Below are 22,459 nucleotides of genomic sequence, written 5' to 3'. Positions count from 1 at the left end.
TTAAGAGCAACAGTTCCTTAAAATAATCGCCCCAAAGCGACAGGCACCATAGTCCACCAATGGCTATGGCTTATCGAGAAATCATCACGTTCTAAAATCAAGAAAAAAAACAAAAGAAAAGAGAATACATAGAACTTCCAAGTGAAATAAACGAAAAAACAAGAGGCCAACTGTGTCATCAAAAGACCGACCCAAACAACATTTTCAACGCCCCACCTGGGCGTTAATTATTTCTGACGCCCTGGCCTGGGCGCCGAAAATGAGCCCAGGCCCAAAAAACAGTTCTGACTTCTATAGGGCCCTGCCGTATCCACTCGACTCGAGAGTTGCCGATTTCTTTACTGAAAGTCGCACCTCACGGCTTGTTAAGAGTAGCACACCACTACAAAGATCGCTCGCACTTACGAGCACGATCCCAAACACGATCAAAGACATTACAAAATGCGTAGGAACCTCTTTGATAAGAAATGACCGTCAAGCACGAATGCTTGGTGGCTCGAAAGAAAAAAATATATCTTAAAAAAAAAGTATGCAAAGTTAAAATAATATTCCCAGACTACGCTGTACAAAGTCCCGTGTTTGGATAATCTCAAAAGAAAAAGAACCGGTTTACGACCTCAAGACAAAGGTCGCCGTTGATACTTATACATGGTCCCCCAATCAAGGACCCAGGTAGTGGCAAAATTGAGCCATAAAGACTTGCTCAAAACCACGAAAGAAGATGACCACAAAAAAATGGTCCGTCTAAGCACGTTGTCAACCCACATTAAGGTTACAACTAAATCCGAGCATCCCTCGAAAGAATTCGCTCCTGCGAGAATGAATAAGAAAAGAAATTCTCAAAGAAATCACAAGAAAAACGAAATAGGGACTTGCCCACCTCAATCGGGTAAGATCGCGCCACGAACCGCGCGAGTTCCAAATAGAAAAACGAATTCAGGGACGTCCCCCCTCAGCGGACAGGACTCGCTCACCTTCAGCGGGCGGGGTCTACGTCACTAGCCGCGCAGATCCTTAGTTTTCAAAAAAAATAAAAATCTCCAAAACAAAAAAAACAGGCTCGCAATCTTCAGCCGGCGGGGTCTACGTCACGAACTGCGTAGGTCCTTATTTTCAAACAAATTTCAAAATAGATTCGTCCACTCCTATCAGACGGGGTGTCCACCCTTAGCGGACAGGCTCGCCATCTTTAGCCGGCGGGGTCTACGTCACCAACCGCGTAGGTCCTTATTTTCAAAAGAAAACAAACAACTTTAAAACAGATTCGTCCACTTCTATCGGACGGGGTGTCCACCCTTAGCGGACAGGCTCGCCATCTTTAGCCGGCGGGGGTCTGCGCCACTAACCGCGCAGGTCCTTAGTCGCTGCAGCGATAACTTTTTTTGGTTTTCCGTTTTTCCCAAAAACGATGTGAGTAGCTTTTGGTTTTCCGTTCTTTCCAAAAAAGTACGATGTGAGTAGCTTTCCAATTTTCCAAAGATTGGTTTTCCGTTTTTTCCAAAAAAAGAGCGATGTGCTGGATTTTCCTTCGTTTTACGTCCCATAAAAACAAGGGGGTTTTCTCGTTTAGCTAACCCTGAAAATGAGAATCTTTTAAAACGTTTTTACCTCGTGATTGGGCTTGGCCAGGCCCAATTACACTTTATAGCTTTGATTTCGAAAACATCTGTAGCTACTCCCAATGATAAAGTGAGGGAGTTTCTGCGCACCTTTAGATCCTTCCAATGACAAAGTGAGGAAGTTTCTATACTATCCGTTGTCAAATCCCAATGACACGTGAGGGATATGTCGACACTTCAAGTGATGACCCTTAAGTCAAATGTTATCACTCGGGGGCTCGTGAGACCCTCACCAAAACAGGTCACCATGGCTTGTGCGACGCACTCCGTCTAATACTTTGACCATCGTCTTACTCCAAGACTCAGTCAAAGTGGGGGCTAACTGTAGACACCTACTTTTGTCCTCATTCCCGAAAGGGAAGGTTCGATGATGAAAGCGTAAATCTCCACTTGACAACGCATCTCCTATGAAATAACGAATCTCGATCACCCCTTTTCATTTCACCCGAAACCTGCTATTTATAGAAACCTGCTATTTATGGAAACCTGCTAAAAATAGTAAACTGCCATGATGGGTAGTTGTTAAAAGTGGCAAGTCATAAAAGATAGAAACCTGTCAGAATTAGGTGTTGCACTCCAACATAAATCCTAAATGAGATAGAAATTGCGAGAGAATCCTATTTCTAATATGATTCGAAAATAAGAGTCACGTATTAATTAAAATCCTAACGAGCCTAGAGTTCGTAACGGGCCCAGACGCATCCCGTTACAAGGTTAATACGCACTAAAAGACTCAATTAAATCTCAAATACTCCGGATTCTAGGAATCCGAATCTGACTGAGAAAACAGCCCAGATCCTATTTTCAACGCCTGGTTCTGGGCGCCGAAATCTTCGGCGCCCAGGCCTGGGCGCTGAAAATACCTGGTACGTGTTTTTTCTTAATTCCTCATGGATTAGAGTTCTACAAATCTATCTTTCCACGAACTCTTTTCTATAAATAGGGCCTTAAGTTCGATGTGAAAAGGACACAACACACAATTATATTTCTGAGTATTGACTCTAAACCCCTAAGCCTAAGCCTCACGCTGCAAAACTGATCACGCGTTCTGTCGCAATCGATCCATAAATCGAACAGAACGTATCCCGTCGCATAATTTGAGATTCGTTAAATAAAAGGAGAAATAGCAAAGTCAAAGTGGTTAGTTTTCTGAGAACCGTGACGCACCTCTCAAGGGTGCGTCGTAATGTGTCCCTTTTCCATGGTTTAATTGCTTTCCTCGCCCTTTTATGAACTGTTAAACTAAATAAATCTGATTGTTCGATCACGCTTAATAAATATGATATTTTTTGGAAATTGGATTATCATGCCAGGTCCCTTAAAACAATCTAAATCAGATAATCGCGCTCGATCTAGTACTATATGTTGCATATTGTTAAAATCAACTCAGATTAGTTTAATAGTTAACGCATGTCCCTTCAACTATTTATGCTGAGCTAGTAAGGATATCCTGCCTCTGGAGTTATCGAAGAGCGAGTACTCCTCTCGGTAGTTACAGTCCCCCGAACCCTCAATCTCTACCCTGCGGGTGTACGTTGAGCGATCCCCACCACCAGGGATAACAAGGGAACCTACGGCCGTCGTGGTCAAACATAATTGCACTCCCTTTATGTCACGATAACCGGGTTTTGTCAGTTTTTCTCATTGTCGTTAAAAACTGAATGGCGACTCCTATATTACTAGTCAATTGGGTGTAAACTCACAGGAAATCCAATTACACTTGATTTGACAAAAAGAAGCGTCACACCCACGAGGGACGAGGTCACGCATTAGCCTCGTGCTTTTTCGACCCCCTCACAGTAGGTACCCTATCAAAATATAAGGGGTAGGTGAAAAGGGTAGTGGCCTAAATATGGTATGGTAGGTACCCTATCAAAATATAAAGGGGTAGGTAAAATGGATAGTGACCTAAATGTGGTTGTGAACTACTTACCTCCGAAGATATGACCATGCATGAAACATTCCGCCCATTTTCCCTTGTCATTGTAGAGTCCCTGCGCTCAAACTTCTTTCTCATAACCGTACGTGGTAATTAGCTCCTTCCAAGCCTGCTCAAACTCGGTGGGCGTACGACATATGTCAACAAATTTCATGAAACCACTGCAAAACGTTTTTGAGCTATGTCCTTTTACATTCCTCATTAAATGCGACAAACATAACCTATGTATTGCCTTCGGGAAAACAAATGATATCGCATTAGCCATTGCCTTGACCCCGTCAGTGAAAACAGTGTGAGGAGCGATGTTATCCCCTGCTTAAGTCAACTGCTCCAATATCCATTTGAATGTCTCCTCCTTTTCAGGGCTAACTAGAGAAACAGCAAAAACAACACTTTGCCTATGGTGATTTTTGTGGTACGCATTTACTTTGTATGTGGTGTCAAAGGCAATGACATTGCCAAATGCCCTGTAATCATTACGGGACATCCCATCACACCAAAACAGTTTATCCAGAGCATTATCTTCGTCTCGTGTAAATTTCAAGAAAAACCCAGGGTCTATATCCTGTTTCCCAAGCAGGTATGCAAACAAGGCCTCCGTGTCCCCATCTGGAATATCTTCCTTCTGAATTCTTTGACAAGAATTGTAAAAGTCCTTTTTAAAGAAAGGTAGTTTGTAAGGACCACCCGCTTGTTGAACCAGATTCCTCATTGTCACGGAAGGAGAAACCCCAGAATTGATCAATGCCTTGATACGGAGCTTGTCAGCATCTGAAAGTCTTCTATGGCTTCTGCAATATAATTTACCAATTAAGAGAAAATACAGTCAGAACCTATAATATTTCTTAGTTGGGAAACCACAGTATTACAAGTGGGCTGTGCAAATAACAAACACTGGCTGTAAAAAGAAGTTACCAAGAAGATATAAGGTAATGACACAACGACTTGATATGATAAAATACCTTATAAATCGGACTTTACTTAGGAAGACAAGCTCATGATCATGGAGCCCAACAAAGTCTCTCACGAACCAAGAGTCATCACTTGGATTCCACCTGAACTTGATTACAGCTTGGCACCCACATCTAGTTTCCAGTCTTGACGGGCGCTTCCTAGTTGGTTTTTCCAAGTACTTTAGCTGCCGTACACCTTCCCTGCTGCACATTAGGTTTTTTAATGTGAATTTACCATCCACTTTTCTCCTTACAACGGCTTTGTTTCGTGCTCCGAAACCTTTTTCCTTGGCATACATATAATAAAACGTTACACACATTTTCATTGACGCAAAGGGCAATTTCTTCATATCGTCAAAATTAAAATCTTCTAGTGCTTTTCCGATTTATTCCCTTACTTTAGAGGCAATGAAGTTTTCTGGAAGATTTTCGATGTCTAAACCACCAGAATTATCATCATACTTATCATTGGAGGGTGGTACTGATTTCACGTCATCAATCGATTCATGGTGTGCGCTAGAATTTTTATCCTCAGCCATTTATGCCTAAACAAGAACGAGTATAAGTACCTGACGACAGTGTCTTACAATAAGGAGACTAGCACAATAATTACCTAACGTATTTAGTGATGATAAAAGAGTTCCCACCTGCATAGAACCTGTAGTTATCACCTACTATACATGTAGATACTAGCCTACTACGAATAATATTAAAGCTTGCAAAAGTGTGATTTAGGTACCAATTACTGTAAAAGTCATTCCTTTTGACATAACTAAACCAACCGACAACTAAATTGTTCTTTTTGACAAAATTAAAACACTACACAACTCAATTGCTACATAATTCTTAAAATTGAATGAACTAGGGTTTACGAAAGAGCCTTGTCAAAAATTGAAACCAAGGTAAAAGAACCGAATTATGAAATTACACCACGTACCTGAGAAAAGAACCGAAATATAAACCAAGTACATTTATTTCTTAGTTTAAAAAGTAAAAATTACCTTTAAGCTAGAGTGGTGGTTGGAGGTTGGAACCCTAGGTTGGAGAAGTGCCCTTTAATGCTTCCAAGATGAGAGTTAGATAGTGAGAGAAGTTTGTGTATTTAATGTAGGATAAATATCTTAGCTATCACAATACAAATTAATATTATAATACTTTCTAAGACTAAGACACAAGTTCAGTTTGAATTTCAAAAGGCATTACCTTTTAAAAAAAAGGGAAATTATTATAAGACATTTCAAACCCCCGCATTTCCCAATTCCAATTCCTTCTTTCTTTCTCCTCTTCATTCCTCTGGTTCTTTGGTATCAACCCTCAACTTTTCAAATTCCCAACTCAATTCCTCTGGTCGCGTTGTCACCCCGCCGTTGAATTATCCGATTCTGTGTGCAGAATTCACCGATTCTCAGCTGAATTCACCGATTATCCGCTCAAGTCGCTACTTCCCCCGCTTCACTGAATATCGGTACTACTTAACCCTAATTCAGTTTGCATGTGTTGGATTAATATAAATGATCGTCTCTGATGAATTGGTTTATTATAACTGTTGGTTGGGTGTCTTCAATTTTGTATATGTAAGTTTATTGGAATGAATTAAGGTGTTAAAAATGTATATTGAACTCAATTTAGGCGTACTGAATTTTGTATATGTTGGTAAATAAATGGTTATGTTCTGAACGAGAATTTCACAAACGGAAATTGTTACCCTGTATATTGATTCGTAGTTGCATTTCATGGTTTTTTTAAGTATCTACTGATTAAGATCTATGTTACCTTAATCAGGGTTCAAACATGTCTCCGAAAGTGGCTAAGAAACCAAAGCAGTACACATGGAATCCAACATGTGACTTGGAACTTCTTATATCAGTTGTTAAGGAATTGGATAGGGATAAAAGAAGAGTTATTCAAGAGAGGATTTTTGGAAATTTGTTCTGCTTTAACTGCAAAATAGTGAGAAAGACTAGTCCCTACCATGATCTAGTATTTAAAATTCTACTTACGGAATATGTGAATTAGTGGTAGTTTCCCTCGTATGCGTTTGGTTTGATACATAATCTATTATGCATCATCCTTTATGTGCTCTATGTGATCCTCTGGAAGTGTCCATATAGGTGTTTGGTCATGTAGAGTCTATTAATTGTCCATTGTTCACCATTTGTCTTAAGTTGGCAATTTCCACGTCGTTTCTTGGACCCTACCAAGATCGACTTTTCAAAATTCTACTTAAGGTATATATGAATTTGTGGTAGTTTCCCTCGTATGTGTTTGGTTTGATACATAATCTATTATGCATCATCCTTTATGTGCTCTACGTGATCCTCTTGAAGTGTCCATATGTGTTTGGTCAAGTAGAGTCTATTAATTGTCCATTGTTCATCATTTATCTTAAGTTGGAAATTTCCACATCGTTTTTTGGACCCTACCAAGATCGACTTTTAAAAATTCTACGTATCCCCACTGTATTACACAAAAGTTCTATTCTATTAGTTTACACTTGAGTTTATGTTTATTAGACGTGTGTTTTGTAGGCCCTTTTTCTGGAGTACTCTAACACAAGTTCTTTTGATCAACTCTGCAATTATTCACTACCTAGGATCCGCGATTGGAGTGACACAGCCAGAAAGAACTTGGATAATTATGTTTTCAGCTTTGCGAACGATTACCAAACAACCAATGTAAGTACTTTGGACCATATTATTTTTCTATTTACATTATTTGCAAGTACTAATTAACATGCAAGCATGCAAACTTTGTCGCCAACTTATGAAGTTAATCGAATCTACGAAGTTGTCCTCACGTAAGTTGGTCATAGATCATGATCGAAAGATGGAGTTAATGTTTAATCTTGTCCTTGACAAGTTTGAAGTGCTAAGAACGGATGTCAGCACTTTGTATTACAGACAGAGTTAGTAACCATTTCAAACTCTGGTAGATATAATTGTACTTGTGTTTTTTTAAAAACATAATTATCTAATTTCATTTGCGGTGGCGATGCAGCTTTTATAGAGAACTGGTTGGGGGATAACAATGAAGGCCTATCGGGAGGACAGATAATTGGAGGAAATAGTGAAGGGACATGAATGAGGAGTATGGAAGCCAAGAGGATAAGGAGACGGGTGTCTTGGATGTGGTGAAAAAACAGAGGACCAAGAAATCTCACAAAGTTAATAGGTTTAGAATTTGTGACCTGCGTGCGGAACAAGGAAAAGGATCTAGGAAGCTGGAGAAGGATAGAGACTAAAAAGATAATAGTGTGATTGTCGAAGACGCAGAAAATATGATGGCAGATGAGGCTGGGAAAGACGCAAGAAAACTAAATGAAGAGGAGGATTATCAGAGAATACAGGAGGAGAGGGGGAGGTTAGAAAACGAAGAGAGGAAGAGGTTAGAGAACAACGAAGAGAGGGAAAGGTTAGAGAACGAAGAGAGGGAGTGGTTAGAGATAGATAAGCAGGACGGGGTGGAGATGGAGAAAAAACAGGAGGAGAAATGGGAAATGGAAAGACGTGAGATGGAGAAACAAAGGCAGGAGGATAGGGTGGTTGAGACAAAAGACGGGCAGGGAACACTAGACGGTGAGGAAAGTGGGTGTTTGAATAGTGAAGAAACAACTAAGAATCAGAACACGGAGGAGGCGGAGCTGGAGACGCAAGAGAAAGAAGAGAGAGATAACACTACGGTAGAAAAAGAGAACATAAAACTGCAGGAGGGGAAAGAGGAGCAAGAGAGGGTGGATATGGCGGAGCGGCAGAGGCTCTCTGAGGAAGCGGATCGAAAAATAGTGGAGGAGCCGGCGAGCCTTTTGTTGGAAGCGGAGAAGAAAAATTCGTAGGATAAGACAAATCAGCAGATGCCGGAAGGGAAGGTTGAAGAACCTGGTGATTAAATGGACAACAATGATGGTGACAAAAGTAATGAGGATGGTGATCACGCAGTGGGTGGTTTGAGTGAGAGTGTAAAAGGAAACGTTGGTGATGATGTGGACAACAATGACTATGGCCCGGAAAACAACAAGAAGTGCGACAAAAATAACGAGGATGACGGTCACGTAGTCGGTGGTTCAAGTGAGAAACGGAAAGCATCAGATGCCCCTCCGTCAGAGAAAGCACCAAAGGAACAGAAGGTAGTAACTCATTTCCAGAATTGGTAATGTCCATACTGTGCGTGTTTCACTAATTTGGTAATGTCCATACTGTGCCTACCAACAGCAAGGATCTCATTTTGTACTTTGAAATATGAATTCTTTGCGTGTTTCACTAAGTTGGTAATGTCAGTGATAATGTGATGGACATTGCCAACCAACAGAAAGGATCTAATTTTGTACTTTCAAATATGAATTCTTTGCGTGTTTCACTAAGTTGGTAATATCTATGATAATATAATGGACATTTCCAAACCCATATTGTTTTCCTGTTATTGGAATTTTAGTTATCTTTGGACTTATTGCTATTCTGTGTCAGATTTTTGCTGGTAAAGATGAACAAGTTCTACCCTTCAAAATTGAAAGGTCGAAAATGAGACCTGCCATGGGCAATTTGTTGCCACCTCTGCAAAGAACATAGCTGAGTATGTGTTTGACGATCGAAGAGATAAATGGTAAGCGGAACCTCTTACGTGTGTTTTGGTAACATAGAACGGTGTATAGGTTTTATATATTTGGGTTGGTCTGGGTTGTATGGATTCCACAGTTAAATCATCGTCAAGTGTAAAGAGTTTGCCGCATCAAGGCTGGAGTTACACACTTTGTATCCCACGAGCTTAATTTCGGACCAGGTAAGGCTTGTCTACGTGTATGTTTCAATGTCCATTTTTAATCATGGCTTAAGTATTCATCTAATATTTATCAGGTGGTAAACTTGGCTTGCATTCTGGTCTCGGTTGAGAATCCTAACTTGTGGTGTATTCCTACGACCCTACAGGTAATGTATTTAACTATACATCATTTCCTTACATAGAACATGTGTGAATATACATAATTTCCTCTCTCGTAGGTTATGGAATTGAATATACATAACATGTGTCCTCTTTTGTTGACGGGAGGTTGTCTTGCCCATAAATTTCTTTGACGAGTGTCCAATGTCCAAAGTGTGTGGGAATATGTGAATTAGTGGTAGTTTCCTTCGTAAGCGTTTGTTTTGATACGTAATTTATTATGCATCATCCTTTATGTGCTCCATGTGATCCTCTGGAAGTGTCCATATATGTGTTTGGTAATGTCCATGTAGAGTCTATTAATTTTCCATTGTTCACCATTTTTCTTAAGTTGGCAATTCCCACGTCCTTTTTTGGTCCCTACCATGATCTAGTATTTAAAATTCTACTTAAGGAATATGTGAATTAGTGGTAGTTTCCCTCGTGTGCGTTTGGTTTGATACATAATCTATTATGCATCATCCTTTATGTGCTCTATGTGATCCTCTGGAAGTGTCCATATAGGTGTATGGTCATGTAGAGTCTATTAATTGTCCATTGTTCACCATTTGTCTTGAGTTGGCAATTTCCACGTCGTTTCTTGGACCCTACCAAGATCGACTTTTCAAAATTCTACTTAAGGAATATGTGAATTTGTGGTAGTTTCCCTCGTATGTGTTTGGTTTGATACATAATCTATTATGCATCATCCTTTATGTGCTCTACGTGATCCTCTTGAAGTGTCCATATATGTGTTTGGTCATGTAGAGTCTATTAATTGTCCATTGTTCATCATTTATCTTAAGTTGGCAATTTCCACATCGTTTTTTGGACCCTACCAAGATCGACTTTTCAAAATTCTACGTATCCCTACTGTATTACACAAAAGTTCTATTCTATTAGTTTACACTTGAGTTTATGTTTATTAGATGTGTGTTTTGTAGGCCCTTTTTCTAGAGTACTCTACCACAAGTTCTTTTGATCAATTCTGCAATTATTCACTACCTAGGATCCGCGATTGGAGTGACACAGCCACAAAGAACTTGGATAATTATGTTTTCAGCTTTGCGAACGATTACAAAATAACCAATGTAAGTACTTTGGACCGTATTATTTTTCTATTTACATTATTTGCAAGTACTAACATGCAAGCACGCAAACTTTGTCGCCAACTTATGCAGTTAATCGAATCTACGAAGTTGTCCTCACGTAAGTTGGTCATAGATCATGATCGAAAGATGGAGTTAATGTTTAATCTTGTCCTTGAAAAGTTTGAAGTGCGAAGAACGGATGTCAGCACTTTGTATTACAGACAGAGTTAGTAACCATTTCAAACTCTGGTAGATATAATTGTACTTGTGTTTTTTTAAAAACACAATTATCTAATTTCATTTTCGGTGGCGATGCAGCTTTTATAGAGAACTGGTTGGGGGATAACAATGAAGGCCTATCGGGAGGACAGATAATTGGAGGAAATAGTGAAGGGACATGAATGAGGAGTATGGAAGCCAAGAGGATAAGGAGACGGGTGTCTTGGATGTGGTGAAAATACAGAGGACCACGAAATCTCACAAAGTTAATAGGTTTAGAATTCGTGACCTGCGTGCGGAACAAGGAAAAGGATCTAGGACGCTGGAGAAGGATAGAGACTAAAAAGATAATAGTGTGATTGTCGAAGACGCAGAAAATATGATGGCAGATGAGGCTGGGAAAGACGCAAGAAAACTGAATGAAGAGGAGGATTATCAGAGAATACAGGAGGAGAAGGGGAGGTTAGAGAACGAAGAGAGGGAGAGGTTAGAGAACATCGAAGAGAGGGAAAGGTTAGAGAACGAAGAGAGGGAGAGGTTAGAGATAGAGAAGCAGGAGGGGGTGGAGATGGAGAAAAAACAGGAGGAGAAATGGGAAATGGAAAGACGTGAGATGGAGAAACAAAGTAAGGAGGATAGGGTGGTTGAGACAACAGACGGGCAGGGAACACTAGACGGTGAGGAAAGTGGGTGTTTGAATAGTGAAGAAACAACTAAGAATCAGAACACGGAGGAGGCGGAGCTGGAGACACACGAGAAAGAAGAGAGAGATAACACTACTGCAGAAAAAGAGAACATAAAACTGCAGGAGGGGAAAGAGGAGCAAGAGAGGGTGGATATGGCGGAGCGGCAGAGGCTCTCTGAGGAAGCAGATCGAAAAATAGTGGAGGAGCCGGCGAGCCTTTTGTTGGAAGCGGAAAAGAAAAATTCGTAGGATAAGACAAATCAGCAGATGCCGGAAGGGAAGGTTGAAGAACTTGGTGATTAAATGGACAACAATGATGGTGACAAAAGTAATGAGGATGACGATCACGCAGTGGGTGGTTCGAGTGAGAGTGTAAAAGGGAACGTTGGTGATGATGTGGACAACAATGATTGTGGCCCGGAAAACAACAAGGAGTGCGACAAAAATAACGAGGATGACGGTCACGTAGTCGGTGGTTCGAGTGAGAGTGAAAAACGGAAAGCATCAGATGCCCCTCCGTCAGAGAAAGCACCAAAGGAACAGAAGGTAGTAACTCATTTCCAGAATTGGTAATGTCCATACTGTGCGTGTTTCACTAACTTGGTAATGTCCATAATGTTCCTACCAACAGCAAGGATCTCATTTTGTACTTTGAAATATGAATTCTTTGCGTGTTTCACTAAGTTGGTAATGTCAGTGATAATGTGATGGACATTGCCAACCAACAGAAAGGATCTCATTTTGTACTTTCAAATATGAATTCTTTCCGTGTTTCACTAAGTTGGTAATATCTATGATAATATAATGGACATTTCCAAACCCATATTGTTTTCCTGTTATTGGAATTTTAGTTATCTTTGGACTTATTTCTATTCTGTGTCAGATTTTTGCTGGTAAAGATGAACAAGTTCTACCCTTCAAAATTGAAAGGTCGAAAATGAGACGTGCCATGGGCAATTTGTTGCCACCTCTGCAAAGAACATAGCTGAGTATGTGTTTGACGATCGAAGAGATAAATGGTAAGCGGAACCTCTTACGTGTGTTTTGGTAACATAGAACGGTGTATAGGTTTTATATATTTGGGTTGGTCTGGGTTGTATGGATTCCACAGTTAAATCATCGTCAAGTGTAAAGAGTTTGCCGCATCAAGGCTGGAGTTACACACTTTGTATCCCACGAGCTTAATTTCGGACCAGGTAAGGCTTGTCTACGTGTATGTTTCAATGTCCATTTTTAATCATGCCTTAAGTATTCATCTAATATTTATCAGGTGGTAAACTTGGCTTGCATTCTGGTCTCGGTTGAGAATCCTAACTTGTGGTGTATTCCTACGACCCTACAGGTAATGTATTTAACTATACATCATTTCCTTACATAGAACATGTGTGAATATACATAATTTCCTCTCTCGTAGGTTATGGAATTGAAGAAATTACAGGACCAGGCCATTGGGTGGAGCTTGCCATCGTATTTGACCGGTGATCCTGAAAAGTGCCAGAAGGTGATTTTCATTTGGCAGTTAGTTATGGATTATTTTATTTTATTTTGGGTCGGAATTATTAATTCTCTATGATCTAAAATAATCATAGTGCAAGGAGATTGAAGCATTAAGGCTATACAATCGATATGAATTAATATTTACTACTTTTTGCCTGTTAGTTATGCTTTTTCTTCTTTGTAGATATACATCCCCTGTTATTTAGATAAACCAGATCATTGGTTTCTATTGGTTATCTACATTCTCGGAAACAGGCTCTAGTATATGATTCAAGTTACTCCGCTGGGCCATATAAAAAACGACAAAAAATTGCGCGAGACAAGGTGTTATGAGTATTAGGTGTATGTTTTTTACAAGTACGCAATGCGGGACAAGTTTTCTTAATATATGTGTTGAATGGCAATGCAGATGAAGAGGTTGTCCACTATCCTCTCCCCCGACTCGGAAAATGACAAAAGTAAGTTTCAAGGAATGCAGATTTGGAGGTTGTCACAGGCATCATCATATCCACAACAAGCAAACAAGTACGTTAATGTTAAATTCCCACTCTTTTGTATTTGACAAATCCATTTCTTGTAAACTATTCTGTAATTATTTAATACAAATTGCAGGGTTGATTCGGGGATGCATATCATTAAGACCATGATGGAAACAAATCCAGAAAATTGGAAAAAAAAATAGAAAACTATAAGGTATAGTGCCTTGATAATATTCTTAACTAAATTCAAGAAATTGATCGGTGTACATATATGCATGCCTTGATAATACCTTTAACTAAATTCAAGAAATTGATTGGTGTACATGTATTCTCAATTGTTACATCATCTCTGGAAATGTGTCAATTTCGTTTCGAAACGCTGGCAAGGTTTATTGATTGGGAACATAACGAACTCAAAGAAGAGGTGGCCGGGAGGATTGCTTCATGTCTGGGTAGCAACATGACTATGTAGATCGGTAAACAAAACAATTGAAAACAACATCAATGTATTATGTGCTTATTATGTATTAGTATTCCCTAAAACTTGTAGTTGAAACGCTACTGCTTGTTATGTTGGTAGCTACCAACCTCCTTGTAATGTAGTGTAATTTCTGAAATAACGTAACCACTAGGCCATGTTTTATTGTAAGTTATAATTATATAAAACTAAGGTATTAAAAATTATATCCCTTTTAGGCTTTTATTAAAGTACCCAACTCGCAACTTAAACAAAATGACATCGAAATAATTTACAAATACCAGTAAACCCAGGAATGACTTCGTGAGAACGCTGATGGTAACTACCATTACAGAACTTGGTAATGCCCGAACTCATACATTTTTTGTTGTTTTAGTGTAGTATAATATAATTAGGCGCAATTTGAAATGTGGTTAAAGAACTAAATTAAAATATAAATAAAATCAACTACCCAACTGCCCCCCCCCTTAAAGTTTAGTAATTGCTCTTCGTTCTCTCTCTAATTTAACTGCTCGTCTCTCTGTCTCCCCCGCTCTATCAAACATAAAGGAGTCTCTCTCTCTCTCTCTCTCTCTCTCTCTCTCTCTCTCTCTCTCTCTCTCTCTCTCTCTCTCTCTCTCTATTTCTCTCTCTGCTCGTAATTCCATCGCCATCCGCAAGTTTAAAAGCGTGGCCGACCACCAATACAGCACCAACCACCGTCCGGTACCGTTATCGTGGTATTTCAAAACCCGGGTACGTTTCTGTTATTTTAATTCGATTTTGGTACTTTTCTGCACTTTTAATTCAATTTTGTTGAACATTGATTGTTTAATTTTTGTAATTTGCTGTACTCTTAATTCGGTTATGTTAAACAATGATTGTTCAATTTTGTTACTATCTGAAGTGTTGAGTCGTTTTATTTCATGGGTTAATGTGGATGTGTTTGCTTCTATTTATTCTGTTGTATATGAGTTTGATTAATGGCTGGGTTTTAATTGTTAGTCGAAGAATGACCGAAGAAACAAGTAGTTGTTTTCGATTGGTAATTAAATTGTTATGATTCTATAACTACCACCGCATATCTATCTATCGTGTATGCTTTGGATCTTGAAAGAATGCAATTGGAATAGTAAACTTGTTGATGTAAGTTACATTTTTCAGGAAGTTAGGGTTAGAGCATGTCCTCAAGAAAGACTAGGTCGGTGAACCAGGACAAGGGTATGTCCAGTTCTAATCGGCCAACAAACACGGTACGCAACAACTATAGCATGCTTTATAAACGTATTCACTAGTTATAAACAGTAGTATCATGCATTGTTTGGTTATCATCTCTGCACGCAGGAACCTTGGTCTGTACTATCTAACTGGGATACGCTTATAGATGTTTTGAAGGGACTTTCACCAGAGAAAAATGAAGTTATTACTGATTACGGTTTTGGAACTTTGCATGAATTGAAATGTAGAACTGTAAGAAAATCAATGTGAAAATGAATCATAGACCGCTTTGATCCGGACACTAGGACACTAGCAATCAACAATGTTGAAACAGTAGTGGCTTCAAGGCATGTAGAGCACCTAATTGGTTTTCAAAACTCTGGGCTTGATATCTTGGAGAAAGAACTTCTAGGTGAATGGGATCAAGAGTTCATTTCCTTTTCCACTAAGACCACTGTCGACTTGTCCACCGATGTTTGGAGATTGGAACACACGGATAAGTTTTTCAAACAAGCGTTTACTATGTTCTTCATTGCAACGTTCGCTCCGACTTATAAAAGATCCAGAAAGAGTATACTGCACCTCTTTGCTCAGCCACACAAGTTTGGTCCCTGGATTTGGGCAAAGTTCATTCTTGACAATACGTTGGCTGCAGTTGCATGGTTTAAAGCTGCTGATAGGAAAACTGAGTTGGGAGGGTGCCCTCTATTATTGATGGTAAGGTCCTGCCTTGTTACTCCCAGGTTACGTTTTGAGATTTATTTGGATACCACCAACTGTGCTTATGGTTCTGTCCATCTAATATCTAACTGTAATACTCACTAATATATGACGATGCATTTGTGTTTCCATGTGTATGCTAGGGTCAGTTAAACTTTCATCTGTTCTTAGTAGTCCTTGTTTCGTGAGTACTCTAACAAAACTCAATTGCCCCTTTGGAGTTATGCAACACCTAGGTTTAGCGACTAGAATGATAAATCTATCAAATTCCTGGATAGTTTTGTTTTATCCTCCCCGGATGGCTACATGACAAAGAACGTAAGTGGGAATGTAAAAGACAAATTTCAGTGCTGCCGAACTTATAGTTTTTATTAGTGTTCATTTGCGAAACGTTTCTCCGCTAATGCAGTATACCTAGGAGAGGAAGGCGGTGATCACCAAGAAGGTGACCATGGGTCATGATACAAAAATGGAGTTCTTGTTTGATCTTGTCAAAGGCAGGTGTGAAGGACTACAAAATAATTTAAACTGTGTGTATGCTGTGATTGGTAAGTCATCCTTAACCTTTTTAAAAAAAATTATATGTCGTGCTCCATAGAATTTTCAAATTTTCCTTGTCGTGATTATGAAGAGGGAAAAATAAAACCAGGCGTAGGTGTATACCACGGTGGTGAAGATCACGAAGACACCAATGTAGTTGAATCCTCCCTTCCCGAAGATGATAGTGACCCCAACAACATTCCAAGTGGGGTGGAGAGTAGGATTCCAATGGAGGGGACGAGTAAGCTCCCAAAGGAGGTGAAGAGTGTCGGTAGCAAGGCAGTGAACAACACTTTGCGAAGACAATGCAGGGAACTTAGCGTGGAGAACAAGGAAGATTACGATGAAACTGAGGATGAAACTAAGGATAAACTTAGCCGTCTGATAAGGAGAACAGCTATACTGTGTGGAAAATTAAACTCATATCATGTGGAGAAGAAGGAAAAGGAGGACAAGCGGAGGATTCGACATGAAAAGAGAGTGAGATTTGATAAGCAAGTGAAAGAGATGTTTCTGGCTCACCCGGATTCTGTCATCATTGCGACAGACAACGAAGATGAACCGATGACGATGTCAATGACGCTACACAAATCGATGACATTAAAAAAGAGGAATTTCTCGTAATAGAGTCTAATCCGGTGAAAACGAGTAAAATTATTACAAGGTGAAGGAAATATTTTCTTCACCCAAGGTGCATTAAGTCTAATACCAAGGTTCAGATTAATTGCGAACAATTAATTCAGTGAGATCAAGTGATCGGAACATCTAGCTGGAGCAATGCTTCCGATCAGTGAGTTCTAATGGATATTGAACTCACAGCTTACTCTTGACTGAACCTACAAGGTCACACCAATGACACGTAACAGATCACCGGATTAAATGAATCGGAAATTCATTTAATAGCTTTTCGGGAATTAGTTGGAAAATGTATTATACGACACGACCTTGCATCGGAATCTTATATCGTATCGCTAATATTCGTAAGCTGGGCGACACGAATAAATCGTATCGTACGACAAGGATTCATCGTATACGAAACGATAAATAATATATCGGAAATATATTAAATCGCGAATACAAAGGGCATCGGAGTTGCCGGCCCGTCGAGCCAAGCACGTAAACGTGCAAGGCCCAACGAGCCAGCAAGCTCGCGATCAAAGGAGAGCAAGGCCAGCCCAATGGGCGCAAGCACGCAACAGCACGCAACAGCGCAAGCAACGTAGCGACGAGCGAGCAGGCCCACGGCCTAGCTGCTCGGCGCGCGCGCTGTGGGCTTCGGCCTGCAGTGTGTCGCTTGGCTTGGGCTTTGTGGTCCATGTGCTTGTGTGATGTGGCCGGTCAAGGCTCTTTAGTCTTGGCCGGTTACATCATTAATAAAATAGGTCAATTGTATTTTTCCAACACACAATTCATACTACTCAAACCCTAGACACAGAGAACCCTAATTCTCTCTGTGCCTCCAAAGTGAGTTCTTCCCAAAAGCAAAGTATCTTGATCGATTGTCTAAGCTACGATAATCAAGACGGATCTGGTCGTGTCGGTGAACCAAGTAGAGGAACGACAAGTGGAGTTCTTTGTTCGTGTTCGTTGACATATTATTGTGGAAAACACGCTTCGAATGTAAGTTTGCTTAATATGTGCTTTATACATGTTTCCTGGCTTTGGGGATTGTTTCCGCACATGTTATTATGTTTAACTGTAATCCCCTACAGTGGTATCATGAGCCTTATGTATTCAAAGCATGAATTAGCTTGATTTTATTGTTTTTGCATCTGTCGAAAATTTTGAATTTTTTGTTGAATTTTCGGAATTTTTACGAATTATTTGATGAATTGCGTAATAATCAGGTCCGAAATCAAAAATATTCGTTTTTTCGAGTTTTAAAACCCTAATCTGATTGAAAAGGATTTTCTAAGATCAATTCATGAGAACGGAATTGCAAAAACAGGCCTCGAAGTATCGTTTCTTGGGCGTTTTTGTTAATTTTTCATTAAAAATTTAAAGTGTCGAACAATAATTCAATTAAAAGGTCGACCTAAACTACTCGGAATTGCTTGAAATTTTGACACAATGTTGCTGGGTATATTCTTGACCTATGGTAAAATTTTTCCTTTCCCCAATTCGTAAAATTTGAAACCCTTTATTGAATTTTAATTAATTTTGGTTTAATAATTCGATTAATTGGGAAAGGGGATATAATTTCATGGGTCAGTGGCTAATTTTAAAAATATTTGGATTAAAATTTTGAATGGTTTCGTTAATTTTAATCGCACTTAAACCAAATTATTAAAAATCTGAAATTTAAATGTTAAAGAACGATTTAAAGCTTCGGATTTTATTAATTAAAAGTTCAAACTTTAAATGTTGATTCGTTCGTTGTTAAAAGTTTGAATATTGTTAGCCCTTGATTTAATATTTTACGAAATTGGATTATCGTTAAAGGTTATTAAATCGTTAAAAATCGTTGTTTTTCGAAAATAAAAATCGTAACTTTTTGAAAAATAAAATTAATGCAAGTTCGTGAAATTTAATTTAATTTTAATTGAGTTGGTCCGTATCACGAACCAAAGGCACGAACACGTGTGTGGTGGACCTATGGCTCGTCGACCCATACGGGCTGGTACACGAAGGCCGAGCCGCAGCGACACGGGCAGCAGCAAGCGTGCTGCGTGCCTCGTGCGCGCTGGGCGAGGAAAGGGGCAGGCGGTACGCTTGCGGGGGGCTGCGACGAAGCAAGGCGCGAGCCATGCGACGTCCAGTGCACGAAGGCACAACACGCAGCGCAGGGGCAGTGATGGCTGCGGGCGAAGGCCTGGGGTTGTAAGAGCTTGCTCGTGCGCCTCATGGGCCACACGCAAGGCATTGGGCTGGGCGGAAGCCATATCCAAGTACGTAATCGGACTTTTTTCGTTGAAAATTGTTTATTTCGTTGGGCTTCGTATATTTGCATTAATTTGGGCTAACGGGATATTTAATTTAATATTATATTTGTTTGGGCCGGGCCGCGAGTTTTAATTTAATATTTCATAATTAATTATCCGGAATAATTATTGGTTTGAGTGGGAGCCACTAAATGAAATTAAAATGAAATAATTATTTTTAATTATTTTCTTAGGTCGCATTATTTTAATTAAATTAAATTTTAATTAGAATAAAGTCTAAGGATTAATAATTTGGAAATTGATTAATCTTTTAGGACGCGTTTATGTGAACGTGAATTTTAATTAACTCACGTAAATACTTGCATATTAATATGAGCCATTCGTTTTAGCACACGAATGGGTAATTGCATAGAATATATATTTTATGGAATGCAGGTAATCCAAGTGACTAGTATGGCCAAATTTAGGATAGTTAAATACGGTCTGCGTACAGTTCTATCTTTGAATGTAAAGTTTTAAATATGGTCTGCGTACCATGGAAATTTTGATGTAATTGATTATTTTCAAGTATTTCTAAGTTTCGAACTTTAAGTTAGCATTTGAACGAAGATTCAAGACGATGCCAAGCTAAAAAGGAGGTGATGAAGATTGGATGCTTCAAGACAAGAAGTTTTGGGCCATACTAGATCACCATTATTTATGCACTTCTATATATATATTATGCGTGAATGTATGAATGTATGTATGGTTTGTATGAACAGGTTGTTTCCTATGAATCGATTAGATTAAGTTCACTAAATAATCGAAACAACATAGAAACAACTTGGTCCAAGTAATATTGAGTTTAAAAATTTCCTTCCAAATCAAGCACTTACAAAAATCTAGGGATCTAAGATAGTAGGTTTACGCTAAAGCGAGGTGCTATTTTAGTTGACTTAGGTGGTAAGGCGTCCTAAAGGAGCACGTTGATTGTGGTTACAACTCAAACAACAATGGCATTAAGTTGTGGCAATGGGATAAATTATGGCATTAATTTATTAACCAAGAGTAATTTGGAGATTACTAGCAATAGGTTTTGCTTACCTAAAATCTTAAACTACTTAAGACATGCGAAAGCTGCTTAAGGATTTAGGACTTTTGGGGTCTTGGAATCGTTTCATTCATTTTGGACCATGTTTTTGCTTTTTGCATGAAAGAAATGTTTTAATAGCTTTAATGATTGCATGTTTTTGCTTTTATTTCAAAGTTATTGAATTGTATGAATGGTTATTTATTGCAAATTCTTTTCGATTGTAGTAATCAAAATGGCTGCGATCAAAACAAAACTCAAAGTAACTGAAATTCTGGATGTAAAATTGAACCTATCAAACTTTCTTGATTGGAAGAGGAAGCTTCAGCAAGTCCTCAGGTGGAACAACATTGAATATGTAGTTGACCATCCCATCCCCAGCTATTACTCAAAGGATATGACTCCAGAAAAGCACTGTGCTTGGGCGAACCACATGTCGCTAGTGATGGATCTTATTCTTGGCTCTATCCCCAATGATTGGAGTGCAAGGTGAAGGAAATATGTCCTTCACCCAAGGTGCATTAAGTCTAATACCAAAGGTTCAGATTAATTGCGAACAATTAATTCAGTGAGATCAAGTGATCGGAACAGCTAGCTGGAGCAATGCTTCCGATCAGTGAGTTCTAATGGATATTGAACTCACAGCTTACTCTTGACTGAACCTACAAGGTCACACCAACGACACGTAACAGATCAACGGATTAAATGAATCGGAAATTCATTTAATAGCTTTTCGAGAATTAGTTGGAAACGTATTATATGATACGACCTTCATCGGAATCGTATATCGTATCGCGAATATTCGTAAGCTGGGCGACACGAATAAATCGTATCGTACGATGGTGATTCGTCGAATACGAAACGATAAATAATACATCGGAAATATATTAAATCGCGAATACAAAGGGCATCGGAGTTGCCGGCCCGTCGAGCCAAGCACGTAAGCGTGCAAGGCCCAACGAGCCAGCAAGACTCGCGAGCAAAGGCGAGCAAGGCCAGCCCATTGGACGAGCACGCCACAACATGCACAGCAAGCAATGCAGCGCGAGCGAGCAGGCCCACGGCCCAGCTGTTCGGCGCGCGAGCAGTGGGCTTCGGCCTGCAGTGTGTCGCTGGGCGCGGGCTGTATGGTCCATGTGCTTGCGTGATGTGGCCGGTCAAGGCCTTTGGTTCATGGCCGCTTACATCACTTAATACAATAAGTTAATTATATCATTTTCCAACACACAACTCATATTACTCAAACCCTAGACACAGAGAACCCTAATTCTCTTTGTGCCTCCAAAGTGAGTTCTTCCCAAAAGCAAAGTATCTTGATCGATTTTCTAAGCTACAATAATCAAGACGGATTTGAACCTGTCGGTGAACCAAGTAGAGGAATGACAAGTGGAGTTCTTTGTTCGTGTTCGTTGACATATTATTGTGGAAAACACGCTTCGAATGTAAGTTTGCTTAATCTGTGCTTTATACATGTTTCCTGGCTTTGGGGATTGTTCCGCACATGTTATTATGTTTAACTGTATTCCCCTACACATGGTTCATTGCATACGAGCCATGGGCACTCCTAAGGCATCTTAGGGATATATGTCGTGGTAGATTCCAACATGGTGGTCAACGTGTCGACCAAAATGTTTTTGAATTGGTAAATTCATTTGAGGATCTAAAGCTTAATGCTCCACTGGGTTGTTGCTTTGACGTCGAAAGACAAAAAGCAAGGGAAAGGGTCATTGATCTTGAAATGACAGAGCGGACGCCAATAAGAACTCATACAAAGAAAATGGTTGGGCTTCTCAACCGGCTTGAGTTACTTGGTGATCCATTCCCAGATTCTGCAGCTGCGGGAATACTTTTGAATTCTCTTCACCCTGGTTGTAAGAAATTCAAACTACTCTATTTCTCCAAGAAAAGGGAGAATACTCTTAGTGAACTAATTTACTTGCTTCATCAGTACGAATTGGACTTTGTAAGTGATAAGCAAGCATCGCTAAAAGTAAAGAGTAAGAAAATCAAGAAAAAGGTTCCGGGGAAGATCCAAAGCAAGGGTGCATCTCCATCTACTTCAGGAAGGCAAGTGGCGCCATCCAAGAAGAAGATGAAGAAGGATCGTTCTCTATCTACATCGCAATGCTTCAATTGTAATGAAATTGGTCATTACAAGCGAGATTGCCCCAAACTAAAGG

At 39.5% G+C, this 22,459-nt stretch overlaps 1 protein-coding gene across 1 annotated transcript; it reads right to left on the bottom strand.

Moving 5' to 3' along the window:
- Nucleotides 1-3,874: 3,874 nt before the first annotated feature.
- Nucleotides 3,875-5,050, bottom strand: LOC130471711 (protein FAR1-RELATED SEQUENCE 5-like). Its single transcript, XM_056841981.1, has 4 exons — nucleotides 4,910-5,050; nucleotides 4,550-4,798; nucleotides 4,452-4,456; nucleotides 3,875-4,349 (listed from the first exon to the last, which is right to left on the bottom strand). Exons 1-4 carry the CDS (start codon nucleotides 5,048-5,050, stop codon nucleotides 3,875-3,877), a joined length of 870 nt encoding a protein of 289 aa, XP_056697959.1.
- Between the last annotated feature and the right edge of the window lie 17,409 nt (nucleotides 5,051-22,459).

This window comes from Spinacia oleracea, chromosome 4 (assembly GCF_020520425.1).
Source record: "Spinacia oleracea cultivar Varoflay chromosome 4, BTI_SOV_V1, whole genome shotgun sequence".
NCBI lineage: Eukaryota > Viridiplantae > Streptophyta > Magnoliopsida > Caryophyllales > Amaranthaceae > Spinacia > Spinacia oleracea.
The sequence above is the reverse complement of the archived record's forward strand: the minus strand, read 5'-3'. Positions and strand labels throughout refer to the sequence as shown.

Coding starts and splice junctions, on each gene's coding strand:
- LOC130471711 (XM_056841981.1), bottom strand. CDS start 5,050: ATGGCTGAGGATAAAAATTCTAGCGCACACCATGAATCGATTGATGAC. Junction 4,799..4,909: donor AAAACTTCATTGCCTCTAAA/GTAAGGGAATAA, acceptor ATGTATGCCAAG/GAAAAAGGTTTCGGAGCACG.